This window comes from Schistocerca serialis, chromosome 7, assembly GCF_023864345.2.
Source record: "Schistocerca serialis cubense isolate TAMUIC-IGC-003099 chromosome 7, iqSchSeri2.2, whole genome shotgun sequence".
Classification (NCBI taxonomy): domain Eukaryota; kingdom Metazoa; phylum Arthropoda; class Insecta; order Orthoptera; family Acrididae; genus Schistocerca; species Schistocerca serialis.
The window spans coordinates 22,252,705-22,270,026 of record NC_064644.1 but is presented as its reverse complement, the minus strand read 5'-3'; the positions used below and the strand labels follow the sequence as shown (position 1 = coordinate 22,270,026).

At 45.0% G+C, this 17,322-nt stretch overlaps 1 protein-coding gene across 1 annotated transcript in view; it reads left to right on the top strand.

The window, feature by feature from the left end:
• Positions 1 to 17,322, top strand: part of LOC126412581 (cholinesterase 1-like) — a 266,699-nt gene that overhangs the window by 192,574 nt on the left and 56,803 nt on the right. The window contains exon 3 of the mRNA XM_050082232.1: positions 628 to 853. Coding sequence (XP_049938189.1) covers positions 628 to 853 — 226 coding nt within the window. The remainder of the gene's footprint in view (positions 1 to 627; positions 854 to 17,322) is intronic.

Sequence of the window (17,322 nt, the reverse complement as noted above, 5' to 3'; positions counted from 1 at the left end):
GTCACCTCTTGTTCGCATTGACGGCACTTTGAACAGTGCACGTTACATTTCAGATGTGTTACGACCCGTGGCTCTACCCTTCATTCGATCCCTGGGAAACCCTACATTTCAGCAGGATACTGCACGACCGCATGTTGCAGGTCCTGTACGGGCCTCTCTGGATACAGAAAATGTTCGACTGCTGCCCTGGTCAGCACATTCTCCAGCTTTCTCACCAATTGTAAACGTCTGGTCAATGGTGGCCGAGCAACTGGCTCGTCGCAATACGCCAGTCACTACTCTTGATGAACTGTGGTATCGTGTTGAAGCTGCATGGGCAGCTGTACCTATATATACACGCCATCCAAGCTCTGTTTGACTCAAAGCCCAGGTGTATCAAGGTCGTTATTACGGCGAGAGGTGGTTGTTCTGGGCACTGATTTCTCAAGACCTATGCACCCAAATTGCGTGAAAATGTAATCACCTGCCAGTTCCTTTATAATATATTTGCCCAATGAATACCCGTTTATTATCTGCATTTCTTCTTGGTTTCTCAATTTTAATGGCCAGTACTGTATTTCTATGTGATAATTTTTGGTGTCAGTGACATGGTAGCATTTCAACAGAGGGCGTGTTTCGGCTGTGCAGTTCTCGCCGCGGCGCGCGCCCGACTCCGAGTCGGAGGACTGCCTGTTCCTGAACGTGTTCGCGCCCGCGCCGGCTCCTGAGGATGAGGACGCGGAGCAGAAACCGCGCGCCGTGCTGGTGTGGCTGCCCGGCGAGGGCCTCGGGATGGCCGACGCGTCGCGCTACGACGCCACGCTGCTCGCCGACAGGGCAGACATCGTCGTCGTCACCGTCAACTACCGAGTGGGTGAGTACCGCGCACAACGGGACCGGCCCAGAATTCGGCTCGCGAGTCGTGCCCTGCGAGTCCATTCCCTATCGCTCGGACCGACGCGGTGCGGTAGGTTAGCCTCAGTAATGACGTTATTTTCGGTTCGTTAGCCTTGCGGCGGCGCGGTTCCTTCCGTCCCTTTGTAACGAACCTGCACCTAGCTGTGAACATTGTCTCAGCAGGTCATCAGTAGGGAAACCGAGCGAAACCTACCGTACTTCGACGTGAACCAGGCTGCAATTAAAGTCACTAATCTACGTTTCGGGAGAAACACGAAATGAAAGGTTAGAAATTTTGTCCTTAATTAATATATTCTGAAATTTAGCTGAACAAGTATCACTGCCAAGCCCGTGCTAGTCTTAACACAATCACTCACAATCCCTTTCACTCACGTTAGCAAGTTTATGGTGTTGCATTTCCCGAAAACGTAATAGCTACAGAAATACCGATTGTTTTTTTGTTTGAGAATGCTCGCCAAATATTAAGTCTGTCGGTAGCTAATGCAGTGACAGTTATTAGCCACCGATCTGCTCAATACGCCACGTGGAATTTGTCTTTTCTCGTCACAAAATTCACTTAAAAATTCCGAAATTTCTACACACCCATCGGAATAATTATGCCGTCACTTTAGAAAAACTCTTGATGTATGAAACACTGCTAGATCCGGCAACTTATCATTTCCATCGGAACTACTACTACACACGTCCGAACTGTTTCACGGCTAGGCTCCGACTCCTCTCTAGAATACTCCAAGTCTTCTCTACCTGCAGAGAAAGGCGCGCGAAGAATATTGCTTTACCATTGGTCAGTTTACTCAACAGCCAATAGCAAAACAACACTCTCCCGCGTCAGTCCGCGCTTTTCATCAATAACCAATCGCAAAATAGTAAACCTAACGACTGCACTTTTTACCGACGTAATAATCTAATACGATGAAGTTTTGTTTATACATAAAGTTATTTACTATTGTTATTTATACCTGAATTAACTTTCCCTTTACCATAAACTTACTTTACAAATCTATTCGACAAAAATCCCCTTTGTCCACATCCATACTTCTTCGAAATGTTCCCACACCTAATCCCACTACATAACTCGTTAAACAAGTATCTTCATATTAACCTTAAACCACACTCACGCATCACTCATACTGCTAATACACATTTATAACATTTTACATACACAAAAAGACATAACACTTTATGAGAATACTAGAACAGTTTATGAAAAACATTCTGTTACTTTGGTGCACTCTAGTGGGCACAATCGAAACTAAATCACAGTCCCCTATCCAATACTGCCCTCTATCGGCTTATACATAGACTACGTGCGCGTCCAGTCTCGTCTCACCATCTGTCACTATTCAGCTCTGAGACACATCTCCCACTTAACCGCCTCCAAGGCAGGATCGGTATCCGGCGCTACGCCTCAGCCTAAGTTGATATTCCGTTAGCTTCTGAGGCCTGTTTCCTATCTGTCCGCCCGCCGATTTTTCGAGATTTGTACCGATAATGTTTCGGTATGGTCACTCGTTCAGTTCGGTGCGATTAGTTTACGGCTAGAGTTTGTTGTTTTAGAAATATTTAATGATTATGTTTTACTGGAGAATCACCAGGACGCATCCTAGTGCAAAGTGAATTTGTCGGAAATATGATTTCTTTATTTTTTTACTATGAACGATTATAACGTCAGAAGAGACATTTTAGGTCAATATTTTCGCAAAATACCTGTTATTAATTGAGAGTTTAAAAATCATCAAATTTAAAGATGTTAGCTCTGCTTAGATGAGTGTTAACCGAAATTAATAATGACTTTGCGTACTTTTTCCTGCAAATGGTTTAGTTATTAATTATCAAAACGCGTTTACAACTTTAAGCTAACAATAGAAAGGCATTTCGTGAAGCCTGATAGTAAAAATATTCCCAAATTTCACGCACTTATGGCTTACGCCCGCATTAAATTCAGCAGAAATAGAGGGTGCACTGCATGTTGTTCGTTGTGGCCAAGCGGTTAAGGCAAGAAAAATGTGGTGCTGAAGGTTGTAGGTTCACGTCCCACAGCGTATAAATTTGTTTCCTCTTCATCTTTATACCTCATTCCAAGACTTTGTTATTCATTGAAGTTAAATATTTTTCTTTATTTATTTATATGTAAGAGCACGCTTTCTCAGTAATATCTTCAATTTCGTGATTCCTGTATGTTTAAAAAATTAAAGATGAAATTGCTACACATGACATTTCTGTACATGAAACACCCACAGTGAGACTTTTAATTTTTTTTCTTGTCACAAATAATTCAAATTTTTTCCGAATACGTGGCGATGTCTGAGTGTATTGTTAGACAGGAATCTAAGAGCGCAACTTAAATTACTGAGAATGAAAACGGCAACAATTATCTTTACACTCTTGTTTGTCACAAGTATTTATCTGTGATTGAATTCTTGTCAACAATAGACAGAGATGAAAGATCTCCATAATACTTTCAGACTATACCACCATACATGAAACATTTTTATTCATCAAATGCATGTTATAAACTTCAATGAACTTCAGTAGCTGTATTCGCCACACGCTTTCGAAAACACGTTTTTCTAAATTTTGTTTTGAAGAGCCAAATCGTTGATAGATCATATTGGGAACTAGGCTATTCCATTATTTGGCCCTCTAGGAGCGACTTGCAACCATATTTTTATGCACCTTCTTATTCTTTGACACTCTCTGGAACAATTTGCCAGATGTTTTTATAGATGAATTGTACAATGTGGTACTACACACCATTCATAACTCATTTTTGGAGGAAATGTAAAATCCAAAACAAGATGTCAATTTGAGTGAGAGTAGAATGACATAATATGAAATTTTCCAGAACACACTCAAATACCCTATCGTCATGACGCATGTATAGAAACACGTGGTCAGAGAAATTTGGGTTATAATATGTACTTTAAACACACTGTTCGGTACTGTGAAGAATAGCGTGTGCCTGTATCGGCAGATCGTGGCACTGTGCACACTGCAGTATGCATGCGTAGATCTGCAGGTGCTTGCTTTTGATTGGTTGTTGCGAGGAGAACTGACAACAGCGTCTCGTTTTGGTAGAACCGTGTGGCATCGCTTCCAAAATCGTTACAGAATAACGTGCAGGTTCTTCTTCGATAACCAGGCAGCTCAGTGTGCTCGCCTACCGAACCGATCAGCAGAGTGGCTGAAAGATGCAGAACAGGGTCCCTGGGAGAAATGCCGTAGCGCTCAGCCTCGCTGCACACTTCCCCCACCACCACACCACACTGAGCACGAGGAGGGGGAAGAGGCAAAACTACAAAGGCCCCGTATTTTAATGGCAGTACAGTCGCATTGCATACGGTTTGGTTTTATACCGGGTGTACCGGTATGAAAGGAGCGTTAAGATACACATGTGTAGATAGGGAACATTTGTTGTGAGCGAGCCTTAATTTTTTTGTTGTTTGGTTGGTATGACATCTGTCAAAGATATTTAGTATACATCAAGTCATGGAACAAACGACATCATACGTTTTCATCGTGTTAACAGTGTCGAATTTTGTACCTGAAAGTGATGATTTGCGGAAAGCATTAATCTTTTGTTTTCATTTGATAAAAAGGGCTGCAGAGTCGCATCGAATGCTTGTCGAGGGATATGGTGATCATGATCTATCAGAAGCAACATGCACAAGATGGTTTCAATGGTTCATAAATAATGATTTTGATGTAAGAAATGAAGAACGTGGAAGACCACCAAAAAAGTTCGAAGACGCCGAATTGCAAGCAATATTGGATGAAGATGATACTCTGAGTCAGAAGCAAATGGCAGCAATGCTAAATGTTGCACAACAAACAATTTCTGACCGTTTGAAAGCTATGGGAAAGATCCAAAAGTGTGGAAAGTGGGTGCCACATGAATTGAATGAAAGACAAATGGAAAACCGAAAAACCATTTGTCAAATTTTGTGCATCGAATTGTTACTGGCGATGAAAAATGGATTTATTTTAAGAATCCTAAACGGGAAAAATCAGGAGTTAATCCGGGACAACCATCAACATCAACTGCAAAACCAGATTGATTCGGCAAGAAGACAATGCTCTGTGTTTGGTGGGATCAGAAAGGTGTGGTGTATCATGAGCTTCTAAAAGCCGGTGAAACTGTGAATACTAATCGCTACAGACAACAAATGATCAGTTTAACTATGCATTGATCGAAAAAAGACCAGAATGGGCATGGCAAAGTAATTTTTTTTACACGAGAATGCACCTGCACACAAAGCAAAACTGGTTCAGTATACAATCAAAACACTTGGCTGGGAGCTGCTACCCCACCAGCCGTATTCACCAGACTTGGCCCCTTCCGACTACCATCTGTTTTCATCAATGGGACACGCATTGGCTGAGGAACACTTCGATTGCTACGAATAAGTCGAAAATTGGGTGTCTGATTGGTTTGCTTCAAAAGACGAACTTTTCTATTGGGATGGTATCCACAGATTGCCAGAAAGGTGGTCAAAATGTATAGAAAGCAATGGTCAGTACTTTGAATAAAATGTTTTTACTTTTCAATTCAAAATTAGTATTTCATTTTCACAAAAAAAAAACGCTCATTTCATACCGGTACACCTGGTATTTCACGTTCCGCAACAACATAAATCACAAACGAAATCAATTTACAGTATTATTTATAGCTGTGAGGATGGGTCATGAGTCATACTTGGCTAGCTCAGAGACCTCCACTGGCAGGGGGCCTGGGATCGACTCACGTCCACAACCGCGCGCGGGCATTGTACGTACGGACGGTTCACATGGACTGCAGATAACAACAGCTTGACGGGGAAACTGCTACAGATCGTCGCGCCGCGAGATCTTCGTCCAACGGTCGCCGTGGCCCACATAGCTTCGTCTCTTGCCCACATCCGTAATTTCCTTGTCGAACTTAGTTACATGACCGAGGATCTACCTACGATGAGGGCGTCGAGCACGAAAGATTACTACCCCATCTATCAGAAACGACAACCCCGTAACAACGTCCAACAACAACAGATTACATTAGATTAGATTAGATTAATACTTGTTCCATAGATCATGAATACGACACTTCGTAATGATGTGGAACGTGTCAGGTTAATAAAAGATGTCTGCACAAGATATTACATTACACAAAATATTGCATGACACTAATGTTTAAGTTGGTTTTTTTCCTTTAATTTATATCTAAAACTTCAGCCAATGAGTAGAAGGAGTTGTCATCTAGAAATTCTTTTAATTTATTTTTAAATGATAGTTGGCTATCTGTCAGGCTTTTGATGCTGTTTGGTAGGTGACCAAAGACTTTTGTGGCAGCATAATTTACCCCTTTCTGTGCCAAAGTCAGATTTAACCCTGCATAGTGAAGATCATCCTTTCTCCTGGTGTTATAGCTATGCACACTGCTATTAATTTTGAACTGGGTTGGATTATTAACAACAAATTTCATAAGTGAATATATGTACTGTGACGTTACTGTGAGGATCCCTAGATCCTTAAATAGATGTCTGCAGGATGACCGTGGGTGGGCTCCAGCAATTATTCTGATTACACGTTTTTGAGCAATGAATACTTTTCTACTCAACGATGAATTATCCCAGAATATAATGCCATACGAAAGCAGTGAATGAAAGTAGGCATAGGAAGCTAATTTACTGAGATTCTTATCACCAAAATTTGCAATAACTCTCATAGCATACGCAGCTGAACTCAGATGTTTCAGCAGACCATCAATGTGTTGCTTCAAGTGTAGCCTCTCGTCAATGGACACACCCAAAAAGTTTGAAAATTCTACCTTAGCTACAGACTTCTGTTCAAAGTCTATATTTATTACTGGAGTTGTGCCATTTACTGTACGGAACTGTATATACTGTGTCTTATCAAAATTTAAAGAGAGTCCGTTTGCTAAGAACCACTTAATAATTTTGTGAAAAACATGATTTACAATTACGTCACTTAGTTCTTGGTTTTTGGATGTTACTACTGTACTTGTGTCATCAGCAAAAAGAACTAACTTTGCATCTTCATCAATGTGGAATGGTAAGTCATCCAAACATCCGCTGGATCAGGGTGTGGCGAGGCATCCACACCCCATACCTGCCCACGTACGCTCGTTCCCTGAGGTATATGGTGGTGAACGGCAAATTAGCCACACGCCAGCACCTCCATTCCATCCACCTCACCGACAACCCTTTGTGTCCGCACTGTGCCGTCGTCCTTTCGGATTCGCACCGCCTGACATGTGCTGTGACAGGCAGATGCTGGCATCTTGTGCAGCGTATGCTGGCGCTCCTGTTGCGACGACAGCCAGAGTCTGTCACGCCAGACGAACTCCTACACTCAGGTACCACTTACTTTCCCACTACAAGAACGAACGCCAACTGGCTGTAGAGCATGGTGCTGTATTACATTTTGCAAGCCGCTCTGGACTTGTGGGTCCACCTGACGACGATTCATGAGGCGTTCCACCACATGCATTGTACCGCACACGACTATCAAACTATTTAGGCGCATTATTCGAGGATCCTCCTGCCCATTGGGGCGTTCCGAGTACTAGAAGGCACACTTAAAAATGATTCACGGCACACGATTGATCGTCAGAGCAAACGGTTTAGAGGGAGTTCCACTTACATTCATTACGCGAAGACGACTCAGAAGCTTCTGGTAGCGGTAGCAGGATCCCCTTATATATAAAACTAAATAAATACGTGGGAAATATATACAGGGCTATTACAAATGATTGAAGCGATTTCATAAATTCACTGTAGCTCCATTCATTGACATATGGTCACGACACACTACAGATACGTAGAAAACTCATAAAGTTTTGTTCGGCTGAAGCCGCACTTCAGGTTTCTGCCGCCAGAGCGCTCGAGAGCGCAGTGAGACAAAATGGCGACAGGAGCTGAGAAAGCGTATGTCGTGCTTGAAATGCACTCACATCAGTCAGTCATAACAGTGCAACGACACTTCAGGACGAAGTTCAACAAAGATCCACCAACTGCTAACTCCATTCGGCGATGGTATGCGCAGTTTAAAGCTTCTGGATACCTCTGTAAGGGGAAATCAACGGGTCGGACTGCAGTGAGCGAAGAAACGGTTGAACGCGTGCGAGCAAGTTTCACGCGTAGCCCGCGGAAGTCGACGAATAAAGCAAGCAGGGAGCTAAACGTACCACAGCCGACGGTTTGGAAAATCTTACGGAAAAGGCTAAATCAGAAGCCTTACCGTTTCGAACTCATTGATTGGGACATGCTGCGCCGAGTGTGGGAGGGACTTGATTATCGGCTTGATGTCTGCCGAATCACTAAAGGGGCACATATCGAACATTTGTGAATGCCTAAAAAAACTTTTTGAGTTTTTGTATGTGTGTGCAAAGCATTGTGAAAATATCTCAAATAATAAAGTTATTGTAGAGCTGTGAAATCGCTTCAATCATTTGTAATAACCCTGTATAGATGTATACTTATAAAATAAGTGAGTTGTAGACACTTGTGAGAAGCGACACTTGTGAGAAACTGGAATGTGGCGACACTTGCGAGAAATCCGGGATGCTAAGGGACCGGCACAGGGTGTGTCGCAAATGCTGCGCCACTACCTGCTCGGCCACTGCCTGCTGCCGCTTCGTGTGACTGAGCGCTCGGCTTGTGCCGGCCCGGGCAGCTGCCGAGGGACATCCACACTCCTCCAGTGCAGCCAGGCTACATTATTTCAGAATTTTTTTGGGCAAGGAAGAGTAGCCTTAGTCAAATTAGAAATCGGAGCTGATTTTGCCCCCACGATATCATGTCAACCATTGGTTGCAGCACAGTCATGCGTAAGACCTTTTTCATTGGAATTTTTGTTCTCATTAATCTTACATAGGGCACAATTTTCGCTCAACCTCATACTTAACGATGTATTTTACAGAAACTAGGTTGTTGCTGTGGTCTTCAGTCCTGAGACTGGTTTGATGCAGCTCTCCATGCTACTCTATCCTGTGCAAGCTTCTTCATCTCCCAGTACCTACTGCAACCTACATCCTTCTGAATCTGCTTAGTGTATTCATCTCTTGGTCTCCCTCTACGGTTTTTACCCTCCACCCTGTCTTCCAGTACTACATTGGTGATCCCTTGATGCCTCAGAACAAGTCCTACCAACCGATCCCTTCTTCTAGTCAAATTGTGCCACAAACTTCTCATCTCCCCAATCCTATTCAATACATCCTCATTAGTTATGTGGTCTACCCATCTCATCTTCAGCATTCTTCTGTAACACCACATTTCGAAAGCTTCTATTCTCTTCTTGTCCAAACTATTTATTGTCCATGTTTCACTTCCATACATGGCTACACTCCATACAAATACTTTCAGAAACGACTTCCTGACACTTAAATCTATATTCGATGTTAACAAATTTCTCTTCTTCAGAAACGCTTTCCTTGCCATTGGCAGTCTACATTTTATATCCTCTCTACTTCGACCATCATCAGTTATTTTGCTCCCCAAATAGCAAAACTCTTTTACTACTTTAAGTGTCTCATTTCCTAATCTAATTCCCTCAGCATCACCCGACATAATTCGACTACATTCAATTATCCTCGTTTTGCTTTTGATGATGTTCATCTTATATCCTCCTTGCAAGACACTGTCCATTCCGATCAATTTCTCTTCCAAGTCCCTTGCTGTCTCTGACAGAATTACAATGTCATTGGCGAACCTCAAAGTTTTTATTTCTTCCCCATGGATTTTAATACCTACTCCGAACTTTTCTTTTGTTTCCTTTACTGCTTGCTCAATATACAGATTGAATAGCATCGTGGAGAGGCTACAACCTTGTCTCACTCCCTTCCTAACTACTGCTTCCCTTTCATGTCCCTCGACTCTTATAACTGCCATCTGGTTTCTGTACAAATTGTAAATAGCCTTTCGCTCCCTGTATTTTACCCCTGCCACCTTTAGAATTTGAAAGAGAGTATTCCAGTCAACATTATCAAAAGCTTTCTCTAAGTCTACAAATGCTAGAAACGTAGGTTTGCCTTTCCTTAATCTTTCTTCTAAGATAAGTCGTGGGGTCAATATTGCCTCACGTGTTCCAACATTTCTACGGAATCCAAACTGATCTTCCCCGAGGTCGGCTTTTATAGAAACCGAAATGTTTTCCATCTTCAAGCCCTCACCCAAAATTTGATATGATAGGAGTGGCAACCTTTTACCATATATTAAAAGGAGCCAACTAAAGAATTTGGTTCTCGGTAGAAACTATTTCTTTAGTTACTTCGAAATAAACCTCAATTTTTCCGTAACACGCAGGGAAGTGTACTGAGGTCTAATGTGAGTCCTGCTAGCAATTAGCGTTAAGGAATGCAGTTTATGTATTGAAACAAGATGTGTTCATCGTCCACTCAAACAGCCACTGTTTCTAAAATTCTATACACAAAAATGCTGATTGCGATTATTAGAAAAGCTATGACTTTTCATACTTCATTAGTGAATCTTTTACAATTTGCAAGAGACATTTAGCCGACTTTGTGTCGTTTCCAGGGAACGCCACGAGGAGGTAGTCTCTCTTCATCCCGCATTATATTTATTTACAATATTTACAGGATGATTATTTATCTACAATTTTTACAATAGGGCTATCGGCGTGCAGTGAACCCCTTTTCAATATTTGCAAGTGTTGCTGTAGCTTCAGCCATTTCCTTTTCAATGTAATTTCTGTGCATAAGCCACGCAAGTAAGAAATAATTTTATATTGCCGTCAACTTGGAGTCTTGTAAGGGTCTTAGAAACTATCTCATCTGTCTGACTTGAGGACTTCTTTCTTCTTTTCCCTCTTAGATTTAAAACTAGTCGGTGTCTATGATATTCTGCGTCTTCTCTGAGAATTTTTACTAAGGAGTAAAAATTTGGATGAACCTTCGAAATTAATGTTTTTATCCTCCGATTCCATCCTTCTGAAACACTGTTGGTGCGGTGACGCCTTCCTGCGCAGTTCCATGTATCTCTTGCCATGTCTCCATTATACAGCCATTGTCCGACAAAATAGTCGTAAAAATCCTGCAGTTTTTCATTATCTGGCGTGCTCTGCTGAATGCATAGCCCACCCATCATCCAACATGTCCAGGGGAATGTGAGCCAGAGCGGAACACAATCTTATGTGAAAACGAATTTCTTCGTTTTCCTTGTAGGCAGCAACAAGGCCGCAATTCTGCACTTGCCTCCACAAGCACTGATCGAAGTGGTAGTTGCAGCCATTAATCTTTGCATCAGGAAACAAATGTGTTACTCATTGGACGATTGCAGCTTCAGAATCGATCATGATAGCTGTAGGCTTCCATCCAGGTACGTTGCTCTCGACAGCTGTGAAAAAGCGATCGTACGTATCTCGCTCTTTATTGGGTAGCAAGGCGTATACGGTTGGAACTATGTTTGTTTCCCCCTCAAAACTAGAAATATCGGCATGAACAATAAATAACTGTCCAAACTGCTTGCTGGAGCTTTTGAATGTTCCATCGACAAAGAACGAATTGTAGTCTGTTAAACAGGATTTTCCTCTTTCGCTGGCGAACACCAATATCCTACCATTTGGTCCTCTGTCGTCATCTGCAAGTAAAAATTTGCTCCCATCATTGATTAGCAAATGATGTTCTTGCAGAAATATTCCTGCAGCATCGGTCAGATCTTGTGTAGATCCCATGCTTTTTGCCTGATGCGTTGCGGCGATCGTTTTGCACTCCAGTGTGACGGCAGTGATGTGGCGATGCAGTACTGAACAGTGGTGTGCTACCTGTTTGGTGTCCCTGTAGACTGCCCACTACCGGCTGGGCCGGGTCTCCTCACAAGTGTCACTCCTCACAAGTGTCGCTCCTCACAAGTGTCGCTCCTCACAAGTGTCTCTCCTCACAAGTGTCGCTCCTCACAAGTGTCGCTCCTCACAACTGTCGCTCCTCCCAAGTGTCGCTTCTCCCAAGTGTCACTCCTCACAAGTGTTGCTCCTCACAACTGTCGCTCCTCACAAGTGTCGCTCCTCACAACTGTCGCTCCTCACAAGTGTCACTCATCACAACTCTCGCTCCTCACACGTGTCGCTCCTCACAAGTGTCGCTCCTCACAAGTGTCACTCCTCACAAGTGTCGCTTCTCACAAGTGTCACTCCTCACAAGTGTCGCTCCTCACAAGTGTCGTTCCTCACAAGTGTCGCTCCTCACAAGTGTCTCTCCTCACAAGTGTCGCTCCTCACAACTGTCGCTCCTCACAAGTGTCGCTCCTCACAAGTGTCACTCCTCACAAGTGTCGCTTCTCACAAGTGTCACTCCTCACAAGTGTCGCTCCTCACAAGTGTCGCTCCTCCCAAGTGTCGCTCCTCACAAGTGTCGCTCCTCACAAGTGTCGCTCCTCACAACTGTCACTCCTCACAAGTGTCGCTCCTCACAAGTGTCGCTCCTCACAAGTGTCGCTCCTCACAAGTGTCGCTCCTCACAACTGTCGCTCCTCACAAGTGTCACTCGTCACAACTCTCGCTCCTCACAAGTGTCGCTCCTCACAAGTGTCGCTCCTCACAAGTGTCGCTCCTCACAAGTGTCGCTCCTCCCAAGTGTCGCTCCTCACAAGTGTCGCTCCTCACAAGTGTCGCTCCTCACAAGTGTCGCTCCTCACAAGTGTCGCTCCTCACAAGTGCCGCTCCTCACAAGTGTCACTCCTCACAAGTGTCACTCCTCACAAGTGTCGCTCCTCACAAGTGTCGCTCCTCACAAGTGTCGCTTCTCACAAGTGTCACTCCTCACAAGTGTCGCTCCTCACAAGTGTCGCTCCTCACAAGTGTCGCTCCTCACAAGTGTCGCTCCTCACAAGTGTCGCTCCTCCCAAGTGTCGCTCCTCACAAGTGTCGCTCCTCACAAGTGTCGCTCCTCACAAGTGTCGCTCCTCCCAAGTGTCGCTCCTCACAAGTGTCGCTCCTCACAAGTGTCGCTCCTCACAAGTGTCGCTCCTCACAAGTGTCGCTCCTCACAAGTGTCACTCCTCACAAGTGTCGCTCCTCACAAGTGTCGCTCCTCACAAGTGTCGCTCCTCACAAGTGTCGCTCCTCACAAGTGCCGCTCCTCACAAGTGTCACTCCTCACAAGTGTCACTCCTCACAAGTGTCGCTCCTCACAAGTGTCGCTCCTCACAAGTGTCGCTCCTCACAAGTGTCGCTCCTCACAAGTGTCGCTCCTCACAAGTGCCGCTCCTCACAAGTGTCGCTCCTCACAAGTGTCACTCCTCACAAGTGTCACTCCTCACAAGTGTCGCTCCTCACAAGTGTCACTCCTCACAAGTGTCGCTCCTCACAAGTGTCGCTCCTCCCAAGTGTCGCTCCTCCCAAGTGTCGCTCCTCACAAGTGTCGCTCCTCACAAGTGTCGCTCCTCACAAGTGCCGCTCCTCACAAGTGCCGCTCCTCACAAGTGTCACTCCTCACAAGTGTCGCTCCTCACAAGTGTCGCTCCTCACAAGTGTCGCTCCTCACAAGTGTCGCTCCTCACAAGTGCCGCTCCTCACAAGTGTCACTCCTCACAAGTGTCACTCCTCACAAGTGTCGCTCCTCACAAGTGTCGCTCCTCACAAGTGTCGCTTCTCACAAGTGTCACTCCTCACAAGTGTCGCTCCTCCCAAGTGTCGCTCCTCACAAGTGTCGCTCCTCACAAGTGTCGCTCCTCACAACTGTCGCTCCTCACAAGTGTCGCTCCTCACAAGTGTCGCTCCTCACAAGTGTCGCTCCTCACAACTGTCACTCCTCACAAGTGTCACTCGTCACAACTCTCGCTCCTCACAAGTGTCGCTCCTCACAAGTGTCGCTCCTCACAAGTGTCGCTCCTCACAAGTGTCGCTCCTCACAAGTGTCGCTCCTCACAAGTGTCGCTCCTCACAAGTGTCGCTCCTCACAAGTGTCGCTCCTCACAAGTGTCGCTCCTCACAAGTGCCGCTCCTCACAAGTGTCACTCCTCACAAGTGTCACTCCTCACAAGTGTCGCTCCTCACAACTGTCGATCCTCACAAGTGTCGCTCCTCACAAGTGTCGATCCTCACAAGTGTCGCTCCTCACAAGTGTCGCTCCTCACAAGTGTCGCTCCTCACAAGTGTCGCTCCTCACAAGTGTCGCTCCTCACAAGTGTCGCTCCCCACACCTGTCGCTCCTCACAAGTGTCGCTCCTCACAAGTGTCACTGCTCACAAGTGTCGCTCCTCACAAGTGTCGCTCCTCACAAGTGTCGCTCCTCACAAGTGTCGCTCCTCACAAGTGTCGCTCCTCACAAGTGTCGCTCCTCACAAGTGTCGCTCCTCACAAGTGTCGCTCCTCACAAGTGCCACTCCTCACAAGTGTCACTCCTCACAAGTGTCGCTCCTCACAAGTGTCGCTCCTCACAAGTGCCGCTCCTCACAAGTGTCGCTCCTCACAACTCTCGCTCCTCACAAGTGTCGCTCCTCACAAGTGTCGCTCCTCACAAGTGTTGCTCCTCACAAGTGTCGCCCCTCACACCTGTCGCTCCTCACAAGTGTCGCTCCTCACAACTGTCGCTCCTCACAAGTGTCGCTCCACACAACTGTCGCTCCCCACAACTGTCGCTCCCCACAAGTGTCGCTCCCCACAAGTGTCGCTCCTCACAAGTGTCGCTCCTCACAAGTGTCGCTCCTCCCATGTGTCGCTCCTCCCAAGTGTCGCTCCTCCCAAGTGTCGCTCCTCCCAAGTGTCGCTTCGCCCAAGTGTCACTCCTCCCAAGTGTCGCTCCTCCCAAGTGTCGCTCCTCCCAAGTGTCGCTCCTCACAAGTGTCGCTCCTCAAAAGTGTCGCTCCTCACAAGTGTCGCTCCTCGACAACTGTCGCTCCTCACAAGTGTCGCTCCTCACAAGTGTCGCTCCTCACAAGTGTCGCTCCTCACAAGTGTCGCTCGTCACAAGTGTCGCTCCTCAGAAGTGTCGCTCCTCCCAAGTGTCGCTCCTCACAAGTGTCGCTCCTCACAAGTGTCGCTCCTCAAAAGTGTCGCTTCTCACAAGTGTCGCTCCTCACAAGTGTCGCTCCTCCCAAGTGTCGCTCCTCACAACTGTCACTCCTCACAAGTGTTGCTCCTCACAACTGCCGCTCCTCACAACTGTCGCAACCCCAAATAAGTGAATTTGATCCAATGAAGTTCTCTAGATCCTATTGAACCCCTTTCCTTTCCTTGACGCTGGGAGGGTGGGAATGGGACATTGAGGTCAGGCCTCGGAAGACAACCCCTGCCCTCTTTGCTCCCGACCCTTCTCTCAAGCCCTTACGGAAAAAAAGTCTGTAGAGCACTTACCCACGAAAGGCAAAGTTCTCTAGTTCGAGTTTCGGTCCGGCACACAGTTTTAATCTGCTGGGAAGTTTCATGTCAGTGCACACTCTGCTAAAGAGTGAAAATTTTGTTCTGGACTGTTTAATTAGTTTTGACACGCTGAAGACATAACAACATTTTTATCTGATACAGTGTGTCGGCATACTGACCACTTAATCGTGACTTATTTAGTTTCTTAACGGAGTAAAGGTCTTTCATACACATATCTTGATCAAAATATTGTAGCACTGTTGCAACCTTACTGTGCAGATGTGAAAACTGAAGAAAGCAATGTATATGACCTGGACAATTTCAACGTAAAATGATTTGTCTTTAAAACGGGAATTACACTGCAGATTAGTCAGTTATATGTGCACATGCAGAGGGGTGCTGTCACCCGAAACAGTCTCAAAAACAGCTCGAAAACAAATGTAAGATTGGCAGAGACCTCAAAAGGTTTAGAAAAGTACCATTGTAATTATTTCAAGGACAGTTATTTTAGGGAACTGGAATGCGTTTGTCAGAATATGTCCCTTCTATGACACGATTTTCTGTTTAAGTGGATTCGCATCAAATCAGAAAGAAGTTGGTTTCTCACCTTGCAGTATCTTACTGTGGGCAGTATGCAGAAAAGTTCACTTAAAGTGCGAGGTCTGCAATCCATTCTGGATGTTCTAGTTTTCGTTCCTGCACGCCTTTTTCCTTCATAAATTCAACAATAGCGAGTTTTAAATCGAAAAATCGTTCCAGAGATAGCCCTTGATTTAACCAACGTACTTTACCGTAATACATAAATTATTTATAAGCTTCGTTGAATTCCATCAAAAACTGTTGCAAGTGACAGTGGAATAATGCGCGCTACTTCAGAAATTTTACTATTTGTACCACCAATTTGTTCACAAGCTGCACGCCTGACAATTTAGCACAGAGAGCTTCTTCATGTATAGGACAATGAATCTCGTCTGTCAACTGTTGTACTTTTTCATTTTAATTGTCAATAAAATCTTTAAACTCCTCGTGCATGGTATTTTAATGTCGTTTCATAGCAAATTTGCATTCCCCATTGCTCACGCAGCTGGAAAATGTATGTTGAGAATTTTCATCCCGCTCTTCCGTCATTCTCATTCAACTTTCAAAGGCTTGCGACGATACATCGCCAGAGGGCCTCTTTTTGTACAAACACACATTAGACCTGTGAACTTCCTTCACGCCACGAACAAATAGGGAAAGATAAACAGCGTTGACGTCACGGTTCTGCCGAACTGAAGAGAGTTGTGCCAACCGGAAAACATCACCCGCAGCACTAAATGAAATTATATAGATTGAAGGTAGAGGGGGAGAATGGAAAGGAAAGAAACTGTTGATGTCTGCTGCACGGGGACTTCAAACGGAATCAGCGGCGACGAGTGAAAAGGTGTGCCTCTGCCCTCTCTCTCTCTCTCCCTCTCTCTCTCTCACCATCTCTTCAGTTTACATAATATGTATCACAGCCGCGAATTCCGCGTATCTGTTCTTTGGGACATGTCCTTCAGAATAGACACCATACAAAATAAAGGAAACAAGAGCTACGGACGAAATACCTCTATTGGCGTTCAAAGTGAACTACATTAGCAATAACACACACACTTCTGACATCGCTTGTAAACTGTCATCAAACGTTTGTTGAATCGCTCGCGCCGCCGTGGTTGCGCATCATTGGATATTCGCATCATTACAGACAATGAGACGCTGCTACAGTACGATCCAGAGACCAAGCGACAATCAATGGCATCGTGTCTATCGTCTTCCCCGCCTCCCTAGGGTAGAAATCCGTAAGTGAAGAAGACCATGCTGTCGAAAACGACAATCAACATCGTCTTAAACTCAGATTTTGTCAGCGGACATTTTTTGGGAGGCGGGAAGGTTGGTGAACGCCTTAACATTGACAATGACTTGGTCTCCAGATCGTACTGGTAGCAGCGGCTCTCATCTCCTGTAATGATGTCAATACGCAACAATTTGTGATCACAGTGCTTCGAGCGAGTCCACGAGAAGCGTTCGCGCACAGTTCCCAGCAGCTTCACAGCCGATATCAGAAGCGTGTTATAACTGATGGTGATTGCTTTG